At 33.5% G+C, this 19,892-nt stretch overlaps 1 protein-coding gene across 4 annotated transcripts in view; it reads left to right on the top strand.

The window, feature by feature from the left end:
- The window catches only part of LOC148616442 (neural cell adhesion molecule 1-like), a 70,280-nt gene extending 68,213 nt beyond the window's left edge, over nucleotides 1-2,067 (top strand). For all 4 annotated transcript variants that reach the window (XM_088583464.1, XM_088583467.1, XM_088583466.1 and 1 more), the window contains 2 exons: nucleotides 1,189-1,265; nucleotides 1,608-2,067. In XM_088583464.1, the coding sequence (XP_088439590.1) occupies nucleotides 1,189-1,265; nucleotides 1,608-1,645 (115 nt within the window). In that variant the 3' untranslated portion in view covers nucleotides 1,646-2,067. The remainder of the gene's footprint in view (nucleotides 1-1,188; nucleotides 1,266-1,607) is intronic.
- Nucleotides 2,068-19,892: the final 17,825 nt, after the last annotated feature.

Genomic DNA, 19,892 nt, shown 5'->3' with positions numbered 1-19,892 from the left:
AGCTTTCTCACATAGAGTGCAGTAAGTGAAGAATAAGAACATCGACCAAGCCACATCGATTGTATTTAGTCAATAAACGTGTGCTCACTAGGGTATGCTAGCTTACATTTCGTTACCCCTGCTATTAGCAGAGTATTGTACCCGCGTAACACCTGAGTGGCGCCAAATAAATTGCAAATCTTTTCTAAATGATAGCAACGCGTACTGTTAATTTGAAATTGGAGTTAACTTTAGTAAAACGATGTTCGACCAAACGGTTGTAAATATAAACATGATTAAAGAGTAAAGAGTAAAGAAGATGATTGGAACACATCAATCGTCTTAATAATTGTTAGTTACGTTTTATTTTTCTTGGTAGTTGCACACAGAAGAAGTATAAAAGCTTAAAAATGCTGAAATTCTAATTAATTAATACATCGTGTTTGTGCAGTTGGGCAAATTTTAATGGAATTTTATCACATCTTAGTGAAATATAGCACTTTATTGAGCTAATTTGATTAACGCCCTTCCATTTCTCCACAAAAAAAAAGAAAAAAAAATAACATTCCTAACGTCAAAACAATACAATTTAAACGTTTTGTTTTTGACCCTTTCTAAAGTAAAGAGTGTACAAAGGCTGTGTTGGTAATTGGTTTTTAAAGTTGTATTGTTCTTTTGTCACTATTTGTTAAGCAATACAATCATCAACATATCAATATTCATAACCAAAAATCACAATGTCAGAAGACCAGAAAAATAGTAATTTAAACATGAATTTAAATTTTAAATGCAAAAATGACTTTTCCCAATGTTCACACGAAACACAGACACAATTCATGACTGTTTTGTATTTTCCATGATAAGTGGCATTAGTCATTGGGAAAGGTTTCCTCATAAACAATACACTCTAAGTATTTAGGTCGGAATATTCAAATTAGAGATCCTTGATAAAACCCAGTTGGCGCTAGGGAATCATTCAGATGAGACGACGAGTTACATTATTCATTGCTCTGCCACACTTTACCTAGTATTTGTATTCAGTAATACAAACATAATTAACCTTTGTTGTCTCTATAAATTAGATCAAACACATTGTGTTATACCCCTTTAATGAACATTACGTTTAATGTTATTGCATATGAACTAATCGAGTGAATTACAATTTGTTTACCGCGTTATAGTTCATAGATATTTTTTTTTTATCTACAGCGAAACCCAGAACTACGGGACACTGGGAATAAAGGATAAACCAAATATATACGAAGAATTAGGCCAGAAGTCACGAGGTATGATTGATTTTAAAATGCTTCTTCATTTCAAACTAACAAGTAGTCTGATATCGTGATTGTGTAATGGAGGCCATGAGTTAGCTGAGTCCAATATATAAAGATACTCAAAAACATGTTAGACTCAAAATCGTCCTAGCATGTGCCATAGGAAGTATTCTCGTATATCTAGACATCATTCATAACATATGCAAATAGCTCTGTCCCTCAGAGGCAACTCCCAAATACTATTTTGTTAATTTGAATTCATCAATATGGTATATATTTATTTGTTTTAGATAGTCACGCAACCTCTTTCATTTTAACTACTATTCTGAGTTTTCCTTATTTTATTTCTTTCAGACTCGGCGGGAAATATATACCTCAACACTGTAATTTAACAACGTTTTCTCCGCGAGAGTATCTCAGGACTAGCAGTTAAGATGTGTATTTTTTTTTTATAAATTATTAAATCCCATTGACTGCTTTTTGTATGAATTGACTGATTACAAACATTTGTTATATAATTATTATGCTTGTTATATATGCATTTAATATTACTATACAGTTTTTTCCAGTTTTGTAAAAATGGTGCGCACGGTATATATTATATATGATTGCCAACAAGCCGATTGATTATTTTGATTGTTAAGTTAACAACAAATCTTTAAATAAGAATATTTTAATGACTCCTTAATCCTTTGAAAATTACATGTACAGCCACTGCACGATAAATTGTTTTTGCTTTTATAAAATAGAATGTAACCTTAACAATAACTCATGTTAAATTATGAATCAATTAATAATTTGTCTCTCATGTAAATATGCATTGAATCCTTTGTATGATTTATTCACCATCAAAGTACACAATATATGATAATCTACATTCAAAAAAAAAAAAAATATTTCTCGTCTGAAACCATCCTGTAAATTGTTTGAAACCATGGGAACATAACTTAAATAATGTAACACTATTCAGATAAAACATTGTATCTTGTAGACTTCAGGGTTCATTCACCTATGTTCATACAAGTGGAAAACTATTAGAAATTAAAAAAAAATGGAAGCATGTGATCGTAAGAGTAATCAAGGAAACCAAGATTCTAGCGGAAATTAAAAGAATGTAATCCCGAGACAAAGACTAGACACGGAAAACAGACAAACACAACAAAGAATATAAAGTAAGTAAAATAATAAAATAGCACACAAAGTAACAGAAGTAAATGGGCAACTCGGACTCCGCTGAAAACTGGGAGCATGGACCAGGTACCCAGGCTTTGTATTGGAATTCTTGGAATAATAAAAAAAGAACGGTAATGGGGATTTTTAACTTATAACACAAAGAAAAAAATAGCAATTGGTGAAATGATTGTCATAACAAGGCTTACAAAAATCATTTTAGGGTACATTTTGTGCGACGACTCCTTTTAAGATTTGCTGCCCTTTAAAGACAAAATAAAAATGCCAACTTTTTATCTTCAAGCTTAAAACGTGAAAACTACAATAGATTGAAATATACACGTTCAGAAAAAATGACATAGCGCTTATAGCAAAGCTTACTCAAGAGTTTTCAAGAGTTCAAGTTATATGATGATTCGTAATTACAGTTATTAATGCAGCAAAGACCACTTTTCCTGGTATCTGGAGCCTCTAGTTTAATTGATGTGCTAGTTTACATATGCATCTATTTCATGTCGTTCACATTTTATTTTGCATTTAAATTTGAAAGAAAACAAATTACAAATATAAAATATTTGACAGTTAAGATATGCTTTTTTTACATTTACAAACATAATAAGAAAATAATTTAAGCACCGACCATTTTTATTTTGATATGGGTGGGGGGGGGGGGGTGTTGCTAATTAAGTTTTTTCTCTTTTTAAAAACTATTTATTTTTTTCAATGACATTTGAATTATAATTTATTTAGGGCTTTTGGGCAGATTTTGTGGCCAGTATATATTCTGATAAACAATCAATTATTCATGGCCAATCTAGAGTATTCACCTTGTATACATCTTTCTTTTAGCACTCCAAAATATATCAGTTGGGCAAGTAGCAATCTATGAGTATATCTATGAAATAAGGGGGGCAGTAGACAACTTTGGCGTGTTTCTTGTAAGTTCATTGAAGGATGGTGAGAGCGCTGAATTATGTGTTTTTGTAGTCATAGGATAAGCTTTACTTATTGACTGAGATTCCACAATTCCATAGTACCTCCCAAAGTGTATTTCTGTCAACTGGGCTAAGGCCTTTTTGAAGTCCACAAAGTTAATGTAGAGGGGTAATTGGCATGGACTGCTCGATGATGACCCGTAACATGGCAATTTAGTCAATATATGATAGACCGCATCGGATCTGGACAGTAGCTGAATTCCTCTCCAGTTTTTGGCAGTGGCCCAGGTCGCCCTTCATTGGAAGCTTTATGGTTTTTTCAAACAGCTCAGGCAAGGAGATGTAGGGCCCCGTGCAGGTCCGAGTGTCAAAATGATAAGCCCACAGAAGCACTAAGCTTACCGTAAAAGGCAACTAAATAGTGCTCAAACCCCGGTGCGGGTGGGGCTATGGCGCCCTCCATATAGAGCAACTGGGTTGTGTGTCTCAGATGATGGTAAGAGGGAGCCCTGACATTCTAGGGTTGTTAAGCCTTAATACGGGAAACCTGACCGCAAACCACAGTGCAGCAACGTGTCGCTTTTTAAATTACCCTTTTGTGGTGTTCTACCGGAGTAGGAACCAATGGGTTCCGCCACAAAAGGCTAAATTGCCTAACCCTACTCACCTCTCCCAATTTCAAGTGGCTATAAAAAATTGATGACCACTTTAATTATGTGTGTCATCCCATCTTTCATTTCATGTTCATTTCTGTCATTTGTGTCATGTTCATCGCCTGAATATAGCTAAAATAGTGCTGCTCGGGCCACAATCAACCAATCAATCAATCGAGATGTTGTAGGTTTTTTCCGGGTTGATCATCAAGACTTGAGGTAGCTGGGAGCTGGTTGTCTGCTACGTTGGTAGAAGCGTGGCATTGAATGATTGTCACTTTTTTTTATCTTTGACATAAATCTTGCAACGATAATTCTTTCACTCACAGGATTCCATTTGATGAATGATGATTTGGCCTTCATATTAAGTGAGATTTCTACTTTCATGCAGAACTTTGCCATCCTCATTTGGTGGTTCAGAATACAGTAGAATGTCCTTTAAGACAGTATGTCAATCCAAGTGATATCCATCTAACTTCGTCCCATTATACTAGTATTTAAGAAAAATTGAATGTATTTTGTTTTATATATACACATATCACTAGTACATTTCACGCATTCTGGATTTAGTTGCACTTTCTCTAAGAAATCAACCGAGGACTCGGATAGCGGATAAGTAAAGAGTAGTTTAGGTTCTCACTAGCAATGTTAAATATTAACTGATCAATGTTTGTTTGTTGGGGTTTAACGTCCGAGCAGCAATATTTCAAAACTGATCAAAAGACCCATTAAAGGCAATAAAGCCATCATCTCTTGTTTGGGTACTTTCAGCTATAAAGTTGTGCAGCCGTCTTAATTAGTTCATTCCAAAACGTGCTTACATACATACCTGGCATGTCATAAGTACAATGTACATACTAAATTTGTTATCATTTAGATACTGTAAAAGTTCTGAAGTGTGTACATAGTTCTTTGGCTTTTAACTATATGTAGCAAAATTAGTCAATAGGTCTATATATCTTATATTTTCTCTATTGAAGATACAGTATAAATTGGTTCAAATTTTAAGTGGTATTTTTTGGCTCTTTCTAGTAGTTTGTTTAATATATTGGATTGATGTAAAACAAAAGTCTCAGGATATTGATATAAATTTAGTTGCTCATTATAACATTATAAATATTTCGACTATAAACCGTAAAATATCAATATTAAAGGCATTTGTTACATTCTTCTTCATAATAATCTACCACTTTGAATGGTATTTTATGATACATTCATAATGTGTACATGATATTCCTCTCGTTTTCTTTATTCAGTTTTTTTTCTAATAGAACACAACATTGTATTTTTTCACCATTGTGGAACTTCATTATTTTTTTTTTGCCTCAGATACATTTGTTTTATTTTTCTTCGATCGAAGTGAAATTAATATATTTTTTTTCAAAAATATCCCGGGTCTCCCTCGATACAAAAATGGTCAGTGCCTTAAAGGGAATGGATGGTTCTGTCATATCAACATAACAAGTGACTATTTTTTTATGACGACTAATCACATATAGTTCATTCATGCATGTATAAAACTCATATATCAATTGTCTTTAGTTTTTTTTTCTCTGATACGAAAATAAGAATCCTAAATCTTGGGTGAGTTGTTAGATATCGATCATAATGGATTGAACTAGAGAAAATTTTGATATTATATTGGCATTTATGCTGAGTGTAATACTTCATATATTAAAGTTTGTTATTTCAAAGCATTGCCCTTTCTGGCTTACGTTTTGTTTTGTTTTTGTTTTGTTTTTTTTTTTTTTAAATAAAAACATTAAACATATTTCATATTCATTATATTAAACATATTCGGTTGTACAAAAAAAGGCGATGTGACGAGATAAGAGTAAAATTAGTTATGTCAAAAAGTATTTACCCTACACTTTTTTATCCTTTCGGGCTTTGTGAAGCATAAAAAGTAATCAAGAGAACCAAGATTCGAACTGATATCAAAATAATGCAATCAAGGAATAAAGACTAGACTAAGAAAACAGACACACAACTAATAACATGTAATAACCAAATTAGCACGTACAAAGAAACGATACACCCTTACAGTAGATTGGTGTAAGTTTAAGCAGGTAACCATATCGTTATGAACTGCAACGTGTGATGTTTAAAGGTCGCCCATTATTTGGAACTGTTTTGAAGGGTTCTGGAAATATTTGCCACAAAATCCGCAACAACCCTGAATAGAAATGTTTAAAATCATGTTTTAACCGGCTAGTACTTTGTGGTTTCTTAGAATATTACATGTTGTAGAATTGTTTTTATGAAATGTTGTTATTCTTCCTATAAACTTAAAGTATTGCGTTCTATCCCTGTCCGAATGTCGTACTTATTTCAGTTTTATAAAATATGAGGAATGACTTAATAGTTAGCACGGCTCTATTAGACTAGCTTCTGCAACTATGGAGTCCATCAGACTGGTATGATATATGTCTAGTGCATGTAGATTGTAATAAATCGATGCACTATAAATAAATTGCTTACTTAAAGAAGAAAAGGAAACATTTATCAATTAAAAAAAGTGCATCAATCTTAAATAATCAAGAAACCTACTAAAATATCATGCATCAGACACAAAAAATATGCCACAAAACTCTTCAATTTCTCGTTCTGTTAATATTTTGCAGCTTGACAACACAACAGCAATCATTCGTAGGCTTTCACGTATGGAAAGACAACATCCGAATTTTAAGGACTCGCAAGTTGTTATACCTTTTTGTGGTATATTATTTTGAAAAATATAATGAATGAAAAATGAATCGTAGGATATACAACATACGCGTTTGCATATGGTAAGTTTTAACCAAATGCGAAAGTAAATGCATTTTAAATGTTTGAAAACAACCAATGACAAAAATAAGTATCTGCAAAGAAGTATAATTTAAGTATTCTTGCATCAAACACAGTACTATTCATTTGTCTGTGTCCATACTTGAGTATGTAAACTTTACTTTATTGTTTATTATAGTACTCATGTAGATGATACGAAATTTTAATAACAAAAAACTTTATAAGTAGACAAATTTCGTTAATCATGCAATCTACATCACCTGCTTTATTTTATATATTCTCTTACATGTATGAACATTCCGATTTTATGAGAGTTTCTATAAATTGCCTATTATTTATAATTTTGATCTCGTTTGTACAAGTCTTTCCAACTATTGATTTAAAACACGGAAGCTTCTCTAAAACTACAAATATTCTTTCGGTCGTTCTACTAAAACGATTATTATTATTATTATCGTCCGCGTCAACAAATGCAAAACTCAACAAGAATCAAAACAAACAACGCTTCAAAGCTGAATCTGCAAAACGTACTTTTAAAAACTATCAACTTCAATACTGATAGCTGCAAAGCTGACAGAACACCTTGATACTTCGTTAGTGTTATGAATGTTGTGTTAACAGACGGTCGGTATTTCAATGGGAAAAAATGATTCGCCCCTAACTGAGATATTTCTTCACTCCTGACTAAAACTGATCTGATGCAAAAGAAAGAACATTATTTAGCCAGAGCATTTGATCTCAGTTACCGCTTTATAGATGACGTGTGTCGTTGTACAGTCCTAGTATCAGGGATTACAGTCAAAGATGACTTGTGTGAAAAAACTGATATACACACAAGGTAACTGTCCAAGAAAAGAAATTTAATGTTCATAAATTAGATAAGTTTATATATTATATCTTATTCTGGTTCTTCACAGAGAATATGGTCTGATATTTCCCATCAGCGTTCTATATTCTCTGATCCGTAGACATAGAAGACAATTATGATTGCATACCTTTTTTAACTCTGCTTTCATAAAATACAACGCATTTCCTGATCCGCTTCCTTATACCGGGTCTACTACGTCAAGATTACAATTGCAATCACTTCTAACTTCTCTTCGATCCCGTCAGGATTCTCTGTCATAGAACATTTCTAAACTGGCAGAAACTGTTCTGACCCGCGACACACCTTGTCAGGGTCTGTCAGGACTTCGGACAAGCTGTCATAACTTGTCATGGGTCCTGACCCCTTCCTGTCAGTAACTGTTCTATCTAGAACAGATACGTGGATTAGAGGAGTTTCTGACAGATTCTGACAGTCGTTAATTCGAGAATACTTCTCTGACTGAATTACATACAGTATATGTACGTGATTACGAAAAAAGGCGTAGCACCCAAATCCCGATACGTACAATGGGATGGAAGCCTTACTATGTTTAAACGTGATTTTTCTTTCAATTTTTTACCAAACATTTATGTATGACATGCAGTACCAACAAAAAATATTGCTTACCGTACTTTCTACGCCCCTGATTTTAAATGATTTGGACAAAATTTATTTACATTTTTAAGCAGTTTATACGGAAATTTTAGAGTATTCACACTACCACAATTTGAAAGAAATGACATTTTGAGGAATTTTGACATATGTATATATACATTTTTGAAGAATGTAGGCCGAAATATATTAGTCGCAGTCACCCACATGGGAGTTATATTATAAAAAAAAATAACATTTTAGTCAATAATTTTAAGCTCTCATGGAAATCAAAAGTTCTCGCATTCATACATTTTGCAAGAATGATATTTTTTTTATAATTAAAGAATTTTGACTCAAACAAATTTGTCACAGCCACCCACAATAGACCCTCAAGCAAATTAAGTGTGCCCACTCATACCATTTGCAAGAATATGACATTTTCAAAGAATGTTGACTCAAAATAATATGTCGCATCCACCGCATGATAGTTATAGTGAAAAATTTGGCTTTTTAGTCATTAATTTTAGACCCTCATCGAAACAAAAGTGTGCACCCTCATACATTTTGCAAGAATATGACACTTTGGAAGAATTTTGACTTGAATTAATATGTCACAGCCACTATATGATAGTTACATTGAACAAATTGGCATTTTTGTTAATAATTGTATACACTCGAGCAAAAAAAGTTCTCACACTTCTACATTTTGCAAGAATATGAATTTTTTGAAGAATTTCGACTCAAATTAATTTGTCATAGCCCAGTGCAAGTCAGGGTTTTAAAAGAATGGGCCTGCAGATGCGCTAAATTTGTCGTACAAGGCGACTAAATAGTGCTCAGAAACCTAGCCGGGGGCTAGGCGCTCTGCCCATGCAGCAACTGTGATATGTGCCCCAGGCGGTGGAATGGGGTAACCCTGGCGTGTTGCATGCTGGGGTTGTCAGGCTATAATACGGAAAACCTGACCGCAAACCATAGTGATGTGCCGTGTTGGGAAAGATGCCACGTCCCTCGCACGTTAAAGATCCCTGCTTTGGTATTCGATAGCAGTAGGAACCTTTGCGCTCCGCCACAGGAGGCTAAATTGTCCGACACTACCCACCCTTCTTTTTCATCTTGTGGTAATCGAAATTTGTTGACCCTATTATCCTTTTGTCCGACTCCTTCTTTTCATTGTATCATCATCATTTCATGTTCATTTTATCATCCCTTTCATGTTCATCGCCTGAATATAGCTGAAATATTGCTGCTCGGGCGTTACACACCGACAATCAGTCAATCAATCATTGAAAAAATTAGCATTTTAATCATCAATTTTAGACCCTCGTGGAAAGCACAAGTGTGGGCACTCATACATTTTGCAAGAATATAACATTTGTAAAGAATTTAGATTCAAACTAATATGTCGCAGTCACCACACGATATTAATATAGAAAATTTTAGCATTTTAGTCATTAACTTTACATCTTTATTGAAATAAAAAATGCTCGCAAGAATATGTCATTTTTAAAGAATTTAGACTCAAAATAACATGCATGCATGTCCCAGCCCTTATATGATAGTTATATTGACATAATTAGCATTTTAGTCAATCATTTCATACCCTCAAGCAAATTAAAAGTATGCGCACTCTTATATTTTGCAAGAATATGATATTTTCAAAGAATTTTGACTCAAAATAATATTTGCAGCCACCACATGCTAGTTATATTGAAGAAAAATTAGCATTTCAGTCATTTTTTGTAGACCCTCATGGAAATTTAAAGTGCTCGCACTCATACACTTTGAAAGAATACATCATTTTTGAAGAAATTTGACTCAAATTAATGTGTCACAGCCACTATATGATAGTTATATTGAAAAAATTAGTATTTTAATCAATAATTTTAGACCCCATGGAAATTACAAGTGTGGGCACTCATATATTTTGCAAGAACCTGACATTTATAAAAAAAATAAAAATAATTCAAACTATGAATAAAACATTTCTAAAGAATTTTGACTGAAAATGATATGTCGCAGCCCCAATATGATAGTTATATTTAAAAAAAAAATAGCATTTCAGTCATTATTTTTAGAGTCTCGAGGAAATTAAAAGTGCTCCCATTCATGCATTTTGCAAGAATCTGACATTTATTTAAAAAAAAACAATGATTCAAACTAATGTGGAGCACCCACCACATGATAGTTCTGTTGAAAAAAAATAGCAATTAAGTCATTATTTTTAGACACTTATGGAACAAAAATGCACGCATTTTAAATTAAAAGTGTGGGCACTCATACATATGCTGGAATATGACATTTTTGTAGAATTTTGACAAAAATATATGAGACACAGTCACCCACATAATAGTTGTATTGAAAAAATAAGCATTTTAGTCAATAGTTTTAGACCCTCATGAACTTTTTGTACATTTTGCAAATTTTTTACTGAAATAATGGTGTCATAGTCACTGATATGAAACTAACATTTAACTATGTAAGGAAATTTGTAAGAATAATTTGTGACCTTTATGTTCTTAAAAGTAGCTTTCACTCAAAAAGGCCTTTGTCAATCTTGAACTTCGTGAGAATTACCAAACACTTGAAAGTTATCTGTAACGACTTTCTCACGTAGGAGAGAAACATAGACCTTTAATTGTATAATTACATAATTTGATTTACGCTATTAATATCACAGGTATATGACAGAATGTAAAAAAAATATACATGTAAACAATATTAATTTTTGAACGATGAGTGACTGGATCGTGATCGACGAAAATTGGCACATGAACAACGATCGAGTGATAGTGGGATGATGATCACAACGAGCTCTCTATATATTATTGGAAATTCAAATTAAATTTTGAAACAAGATTTGTTTTCTAATCAGGTTAGCTAATTTACATTAGTCACACAGTTTCATTTATTAATCGCGGACTTTCTGTTCTCAATTACGTCACACAGAATAGAAAGATTTGGTGTAAGGAACTCTTCAGGGGTTTGACAGTTTAAAAGAGCTTTTCGCATTTTCTTTGTCACGATTCAGGACAGTTTCTGTCAGGATCTGTCAGGGAATATGGCAAAATGTATCCTGACCCAGGACAGCCTCTGTCAGACCCTGTCAGGATCTGTCAGGATTTCTGTTCTATCTATTGTCGTTGAACAGAAATCCTGATAGATTCTGATAAAATTTAAGAGAGGTTAGAAGTGATGGCAACTGCACCAATCGAATTGCAGAATTGCCTGGCATACTCCACTACGGTAAAATATAATGATAAACGCTCTTAGAAATACGTCATTCATTAAGAGGAATAAAATGTTTCAATGCCATCGCCTTTAATAAACCTGACCAGAATGATAATTCTTAAACTGCTGTTCTTGGTGAGTTTGATTAAAACTTTTGTCGATAATCGTTAACTGCTTATACAAGAGTACCATCTAATTGAACTCAGGATTGTGTAAAGGCAATAAAGTAAAAACGACATTTAATATCAAAGAACATAATTTAATTGTTGCGTCGGCTAATCTGCAGTGTATATAACGGATTTTGAAATGATAAAACAAAAAAAGTAAACATAGGTATAATCAATGAAAATAATTATGATTACAAAAAAAAATAATATAATAAAATAAAATAAAATAAAATAAAATAAAATAAAATAAAACGCAAAAACGAAAAAAAGACTAATTATTTGGATTTGTTAAGATTTAAACATCGATGCTACTTTTAGAATACTAAAATAGGACGTGAAATATTGTTTGAATATTTATTTAAATTTACACAAAATGACGATTCTTCTGCGGTATAAGCTTTTTCTTCTACCGTCTGAATTTGTAAGTAGGGTTTATTTACATATGACGAAGAATACACTTGCAATGACATAGCGTTATGGCAGTAACGTCGTCTGTCAGGACGGTTGCTTTGCTATTTTAAGTCGTTTCAGATAGTGATGAGCAGCGGCGAAAACCAGAATTCCACCCTTATCATGCATTAAATATTATCAATATGTAACTTATATTTATGGACTTTATAAGAAAATCCTACAACCATGAACTTGGCATTCATAACACTGTAGGCAACAATATTACAGTTTTGACTTAATCACATATTACCACATGAAATGATAAAAATGAAAACATCTTTATTTAAATTTTGTTGGTTGTCATGTAAACCAAACAACCATAATGTACAATATTAGATATATTATATTCCTTGTTGTACGTGTCTGTTTTCCCGATTTGGTGTTTAACCGTGGATTATATTCTTTAGATGTTTTCATCTTGGTTTCCTTGATTACTCATTCATGATGTCTAAAGCAACGCACATGCTTGTATGTGTAAAACATTTATTATCGTCGACGGAAATGTGAAGTTTAGCTCGCCATTAAACTTATTTTAATTCACCATTTCTACCAAAAATGTCTGTATCAAGGTAAGACCAGTGTGCTTTTTACTGTGATGTTGACAATAGTTAAATACACGTATGACTATTGCTCAGAGTGTTTTTAGTTCTGTAACTTTATTATAACACTTCATTTGAAAGCTTTGTGCAAGAAAGTATTAATATGTTTCTAATAACTTATGATACATATTAGATGGGAGATTTAAAACACACAAAAACACAAAAAAAAACACAAAACAAAACAAAAAAAAAAAAACAAAAAACAAAAAAAACAAACAAACAAACAAAAAACAAACATGATTTAGGGGGAGATTCTCTTCTTACAGTATGCTAGCGAACCTTCGCTGTTGAAGATCATACCCCAAGCAACTAATAAGGGACCGGTCATTATTTATCTCCAGGGGTGGACCAGGAAAAAAATTGGGGGACAAAGAAAAAAAAGCGGTACTTGAAGGGGGGTTTTGTATTTTTTTACTAGTTTATGAGGAGGGGAGGGGTCATGATTTTTTTGCAGTTTACGCTAAAACATAGACCGCTTTACGGCTTATTAAGCGTAAACTGCGCCAAACCAGGTTATATTACATATAACCTGTTCACAAATTGGAAACATTCCTTAAATAACTGTGATTGTACTATATTTTTCCTATTCAGTTTTGAATCAATCAATACATACATTGAAATTTCATTTTAAAAAAATAATGCAGGGGGGGGCGTTGTTTTTTTTTTGTTTTTTTGTTTTTTGGGGGGGGGTTCTTGAGAGGGGGGTCAGATTTTGTCTGTGTTTGGAAAGGGGGGTCAGATACATCTTTTTAGGAATCATTTTTCAATTTGACGGTCCACTCCTAGAGATAAATAATGACGGGTTCCAAAAAAGTGATAAAATGGTGATGATGGTTAGGCTGCAACCATTTGATTTTCGAGGTTTAGACTATGTTTTTTTTTAAAGTTTTTTTTCTGGAAAATGTGGAAATACAGTACCTGTATGTGATAAACTTCCCATTTTATGGGGTATGGGGCAATGGGGCAATGGGGAATGGCCGCCGTTACTAAAAAGAAAACATTGTCGTCTGACAATAGTTTTTTCGCATATGTCTCCAAAATCGTTAGGTTTAGCCACGTTCTGACATCAAGGCAAAACAGTTCAGCATAAATAGATCTGACCGTGGTCAAATGTTTGTTTTAATCTATAAAGCCATGTTGGAGTTATTGCTCTTTTTGACTTTTTTTTTGTTATTTCTTCCAAAAATCTTCTACTCTGACAGTTTTTGACTAATTGAATTTTCTATATCATCCGATATTGTCTTAGTTTTTAGATTACCGTCATGAAATTGTGTGTGATACGGTATATTACTATAGTGTCTTAGCTTCAAATGAGACCAAGTAAAATGATTTGAACTTTTCCGAGTCAAGTTTGGTTTCAATGTGACAAAAAAGAGTTTTTCATAAAAAAGTAAGATAACTTTTACTAGGATGTTTTGATCGTTTTGGTTGATAGAATATATCTAGGTTTATTACCTTTTGGCAAAAAAAAGTAATAAACCCCTGCTTCTGTGTGACTGAAAGCTCGCCTTTTAATAAATCTTACTACAAAATGCTCAAAAGAGCTTAAAAACTCACTCAAAAAAAAATCTGTTCCTGGTGTTTTATTTGTTTGCATATTTTAAGTACTTCACCATCTTCACTTACAGTAATCATACCTTCTAGACACAGTTGCCCAAATTCTTGGGAGCGTTAAAACTTTCATATTTTCAATTCAGGTAATATACATTCTTCAATTTCGATTTATGTGTGTCATGCAAGTTTTCATACAACATAGTTTGTTGGTTTTTCATCCTCTTCCATTCATAATTATTAATATAGTTCTTTTTTGTAGGTGACAGCATTCGTGTTTTTTTTATTTTATTTTTTAAGATAACAGCATAAAATTAACGTAGTTGTCAAAATTACAACTGAAGAAGATGATCAACGAATCGTATGATAATCCAAAATTTAAAAATAGATATATAAGAATTAGATTGAGATTATTGTCATTTAGTGTCTATTTATCCAGAAAATATACTCGACGTCACATACGACACATTATCGAATTGAACCTCTACTTTTTAAACCGTCAGGACTTACTGCTAGAGTTTTTCTCTCTTTTTTTAATATGAAGATAGTTTGCATATATGCATGACGTGTTAGTACCAACGAGTCGCTTATTAGCTTAAATCATGCGTAACAAATCCTTACGGGAAAATCCCATACTAATATCCGCCATGTTGGTTTCTACGGGACGATTTTTTTACAAACGAAGTTTGTAGGTTCCCGTCGAACTTCGTTGACAATCGTCTGCTTGATCAACTTCTTGGTATTGTACGTTGTTCGCGTTAACTAAATCCGAGATATCCGAAATAACGCAGAAATACATTCTGGGTTTTTCGGTTTTTGGACAAACCGTTTAAACGTAAACAACATCTCCTAGCAACCCAATCACTGTAAACATGGTCGACTTTTTACAATGTAAATATTGGCACCGAGAATTAAAATCTGACATGAATTTAACGATTCAATGTTTAGGGAGAAGCCGTTTGGCTAAACGAACGAGCAAGTCATTTAAGACAATTTAAACGACGGTAGGTGTCAATAAAGTCGTAGAAAATATTTTTATTCAAATTTTAACAGTATGTTATTTATGTGACGCCGAGTATAGTCGTTATAGCAAGTTACTAATACATGTGTTTGTCAGTGATCTCTTAATGTTTAATCTTGCAAAAGTGTATGCTGTTTTGTCCGATTTGTAAACCAGTCTGCACAAAAAACCTTTTTAAATAACTCCTCTAAAGGACTTACTAGTTTACAAAATCTTTTACCGGTCCGAAAACCGATTAACCAGTCGGAACATATTGCAGTGCTTCTAAACTGGAGGGATAATTGGAAACTAACTAGAATGGGCTTGTTTACAATATTATTCCACCCCTTACATGCCCACCAAAACTTGATGTCATTAGAACAAAGGGGTATGTTTTTTAATCAAAATATACTAAACTGGGACATCTGCCTTGTTGCCAGTCATAGACAGGGTAACACACTGCCTGGAACATAATCATGAATTAATCAAAATTATTTCCTTTTTTTTTGTTGTTGCAGATGGAGTCTACTATAAGCATGATGCTTTCAATTAACAAATTTGTGCTAATACTGTTTTTGGAAAGTGTAACATGAAATATTAGCAGTATGTGAAAACTACTTAGATATGTGAATAGAAGTTGGAAAGCAATATTTGAGAGTGTTTTCTGACTTTTTAGCTCACCTGGCATTAAGGTCTTGTGACCTATTGTCATCACTTTGTGTCCGTCAACCATCCTCGTCTGTCGTCGTCTTCAACTTTTTCAAACATCTTCACTGAAACGTTTTAACTTCTTCAATTGGAATTTTACTTAGCATAAGCAAACGGTTGGCATTCCAATGAGAACAAATTGTGCTCCTTTACTTGCTGACCAATTCCTTCACTCTTATGAGACTTACTTTATAGCTGATCTGATCAGAAAGAAAGAATATCGTTTGGCTAGATCCTTCAGTCTCAGTTTCCGCTATATTGATGACGTATTATCTTTAAACAATCCTAGTTTCGGGGATTTGATACATGGCATCTACTCAAAAGAACTTGAGATAAAGGATACAACAGACACTGTGACGCCTTATATCTTGACCTACTCTTAGAAATAGATGGTAAAGGAAAAATATTGACCAAACTTTACGACAAACGTGATGACTTTTCATTCGGAATTGTCAACTTTCCTTTCATCTGTGGCAACATCCCTTCGGCTCCTGCGTATGGAGTGTTCATATCACAACCCATACGTTATTCCAGTGCTTGTCGAAACTACGCAGACTTTTTTGTATCGCGCTAGAACTATAGGCTTCTGGAACAGGGTTATGTTGCTACAAGATTGAAGTCATCACTACAGAAGTTTTATGGTCGTCATCTTGAACTCGTGGATCGTTATGGTGTATCCATCACCACCATGAAAACTGATTTATTCAACGGGTCTTAGTTTTCCTTTCCTTGTTTATCTACCCCGGACTTGACTTTTTATGAACAACTCGGTGGGTGTTTCTAGAAGAGCAGAGGACGCTTATCTTACCGGTGCACCTGGTCCATGCTCCCAGTTTTTAGTGGAGTCCGAGTTGCTCATTTACATTTGTTACTTTGTATGTATGGTTTTAGTTACTTTATGTTCTTTGTTGTGTATGTCCGTTTTCCATGTCTGGTCTTTGTCCCTGGATTACATTCTTTTGATTACCGCTATAACCTTGGTTCCCTTGATTACTCTTTTCCTTAGGGTATCATGCACTGGATGTTTAAAATTTTGCAGCTTTTGCATAACTATAATATAGGGGTCAAAATGCTTATATTTGTTTTGTTTTTTGTTTTCCTCAACTGTAGAAGAATAATGCAGTTGGAATCTACTTGCAAGATTAAATTGATATTCTGATATTATTTTGGATTTCAACGATTTTTCGTTTACTGAGGAAACAAGTTATCCTGTGTTGAATGGTATTTACGATAATATGTTCTGGACGGTCTATTTCTAAATGGCTCATATGTTTTACACTAATTTTTATTTTTGCTCAGATTTCAATGATATTTTGTTTTTATAGTAAACATGGTGTCCTGAGTTGAATTGTGAAAAATGTTGTATAGCCAGGTTTTCACTTTGTTATGTGTTCTTTATCAGCAAATGTAAAGAAGGCCTTCCCACCACCCCCCAGTCGAATGTTACGATATAAAGTAGAACAAATTGCCTGTCAACAGAAAGATAATAGTCTAGTCAGACAAAGATAATATGACTTCGAAATGGGAATAAAGACGAATCTTCATTTCATTTAGACATGACCGAATCGAAGCTCCCCGAACGATTGATAACTCGATGTTACCGATGATTGGTGCACTACAACTGTTATCGTCTTATATTGTTTTCGTCAAATATGGTAACAAAGAGTGATATCGTTACTTATTAAGTTAATAGGGTATGGTTTGCCAGGTGAACGATTCAGGCTCTTTGAGAGATCTATGCAAGACCAATGGGTGGCCTTGAGCTGACATTTTTGCCCCGATGGGGTTGTTGTCTTTACAACATTTGGTAGAAAAATGTAATAACACCTTTTAATATTTGGACGTTATTTTGGCTCTATAAAACAATAATTTCACTCTTTATGCTTAGGATATATATTATGTAGGGCTGCCTATGAATAAAGCAAATAATGATAATAAAGAATGTCGGTTTCTTGATCTTATAATCCATATCAATAAAATTGATTCTAAAATTTACGATAATAGGGATGATTTTTCGTTCTCTGTGACAACCATCTGTTTTTAGATGGTGACATCATATGGTGTTTATATATCTAATTTGATTCGATTTGCGCGTATTTGTAACAATGTTTCAGATTTTAGTGAAAAGTATTTTATATGTAACCGAGAAACTACTACATCAAAGGTTTCAAAACATCAAACACATTCACAACATTGTACCGTAATATTATATTTAAAGCACAGAAAGCTCAATACTCAACCATTAAGTTAGCTAAACCATGTAAACTGTTGAAGAGGCTCATTCGTAAGGCGTACAGTATTGTTGTCAAAGATTTTATTATTGTCAAAAATAACATTTTTGTAGTAACATTCAGTTAGTCATAGTGTCTTCACTATATTTTAAAGCAGTTTGTGGCGTGACATGTATCACTTATCATGTACCATGATTTTCAATCCTGCATGGACAGAATTGGGATTGATTTTGCATACGATGGGGACTTTAACTTTTTGTAGGTTTGATCTAGTCTGAAGCTGGCATCTCAGTTAACTGCTATTAGTCATTAGTTGTAACAAGGGGCTCAGACCCTTTTGAACTGATTATTAGGTGTGTTTAATTATACAACTTTTTCCACAGTAGCCAGATTTTAAAGTGGCGGGTTGTGATCACGCCGGAATACTTTAACCCCGCCAAGTAAGAAGAAGGGGCCATAAAGATTTTTTTTTTATTACGCGATGATTTAATTAATAATTTAAGTAAAGGGGAAGTAATTGCTTTGAAATTGTACCACAATTACCATAACGTATCACCCAAGGGAGGTTTAAATTAGTTTTGGAGGTTTAGAATTAAACATTTAGGAATAAGCGGCCAAAATATGATCTATAAATTTCTGGTCAATTTCTGGAGATGTATCAAGTTTGAATGGTTTCTCTTTACTTGCCCAAATTGTTCAGAATTTGACCTCTGTGGTTGTATCAAGCAACACCGTGGAAAGCATTTTTATTCATGTTTTGACTCGAACCATTTTTGTCCATGGGCTGTGAGGGTCCACTGTGCACTCTTTCGCATCAACTTGGTGATTGTTAGGTACCTTTACATCTCCCATTACCGAAACAATTTGTCACCAAACAATACTCTCGGATTCTTCAGTATAAGCCCACTGGATCAAAAAGCCAAGATTTTGTGACTCAATTGTTGGAGCGTCTAAGCCTTCCTGGGACGGTATGTGTGAAAAAAGTAGACACATTTAGGTATTATTTTGTAGCACAATGGCAATGTCTCACCTTTACAATAGTACCAAGATAGTTTTTTAGGGTTTTTGGGTAAAATGAAAAAAATGAACTCGTACTACACCAAAAAAAAAAACCGCCAAAATTGACATATTTTTATCTCACTTGGCTAAGGACAATGTAAATGATTTTTTATTAAGTAAAAATACTCTATTATCTGTCGGGGGGGGGGGGGGCATATAAATTTACCCATGTCCATCCGTTTGTCCGACCGTTTGGTCCATATTACATATGATCATGGCTTGTCCGGCTATCTCCTCCTGCATTTCGACCTACATCTAAAATATGTTCAGATAATTTCTATACATGGTGAAGTTGTGCAGGGCCAAGGGATTTTGATTTTCGTGAAATATTACAGAAATTGATGGAAGTTACGCTTATTAATTTTCTTCAAATATAGGGCTACATGGTTTGCATGTCTATCTCTTTCTGTAGTTTTTTTTAACTGCATCTAAAATATTTTTTGCAGGATGTTTCTACACATAACGATGGTATTCAAGGTCATTGAATCTTGATTTTTTGTGAAAAATTACGGAAATTGCTGAAAGTTAGACTTAGTCATTTTCATCAGAAATAGGGCCATTAGGCTTGTATGGCTATCTCTTAATCTAGAATATGTTTTGCATGATGTTTCTACACATAATGATGCTGTGCAAGGT

This window comes from Perna viridis, chromosome 5 (assembly GCF_037379345.1).
Source record: "Perna viridis isolate PV_CMFRI_1.1 ecotype Kerala chromosome 5, ASM3737934v1, whole genome shotgun sequence".
NCBI lineage: Eukaryota > Metazoa > Mollusca > Bivalvia > Mytilida > Mytilidae > Perna > Perna viridis.
The sequence above is the reverse complement of the archived record's forward strand: the minus strand, read 5'-3'. Positions and strand labels throughout refer to the sequence as shown.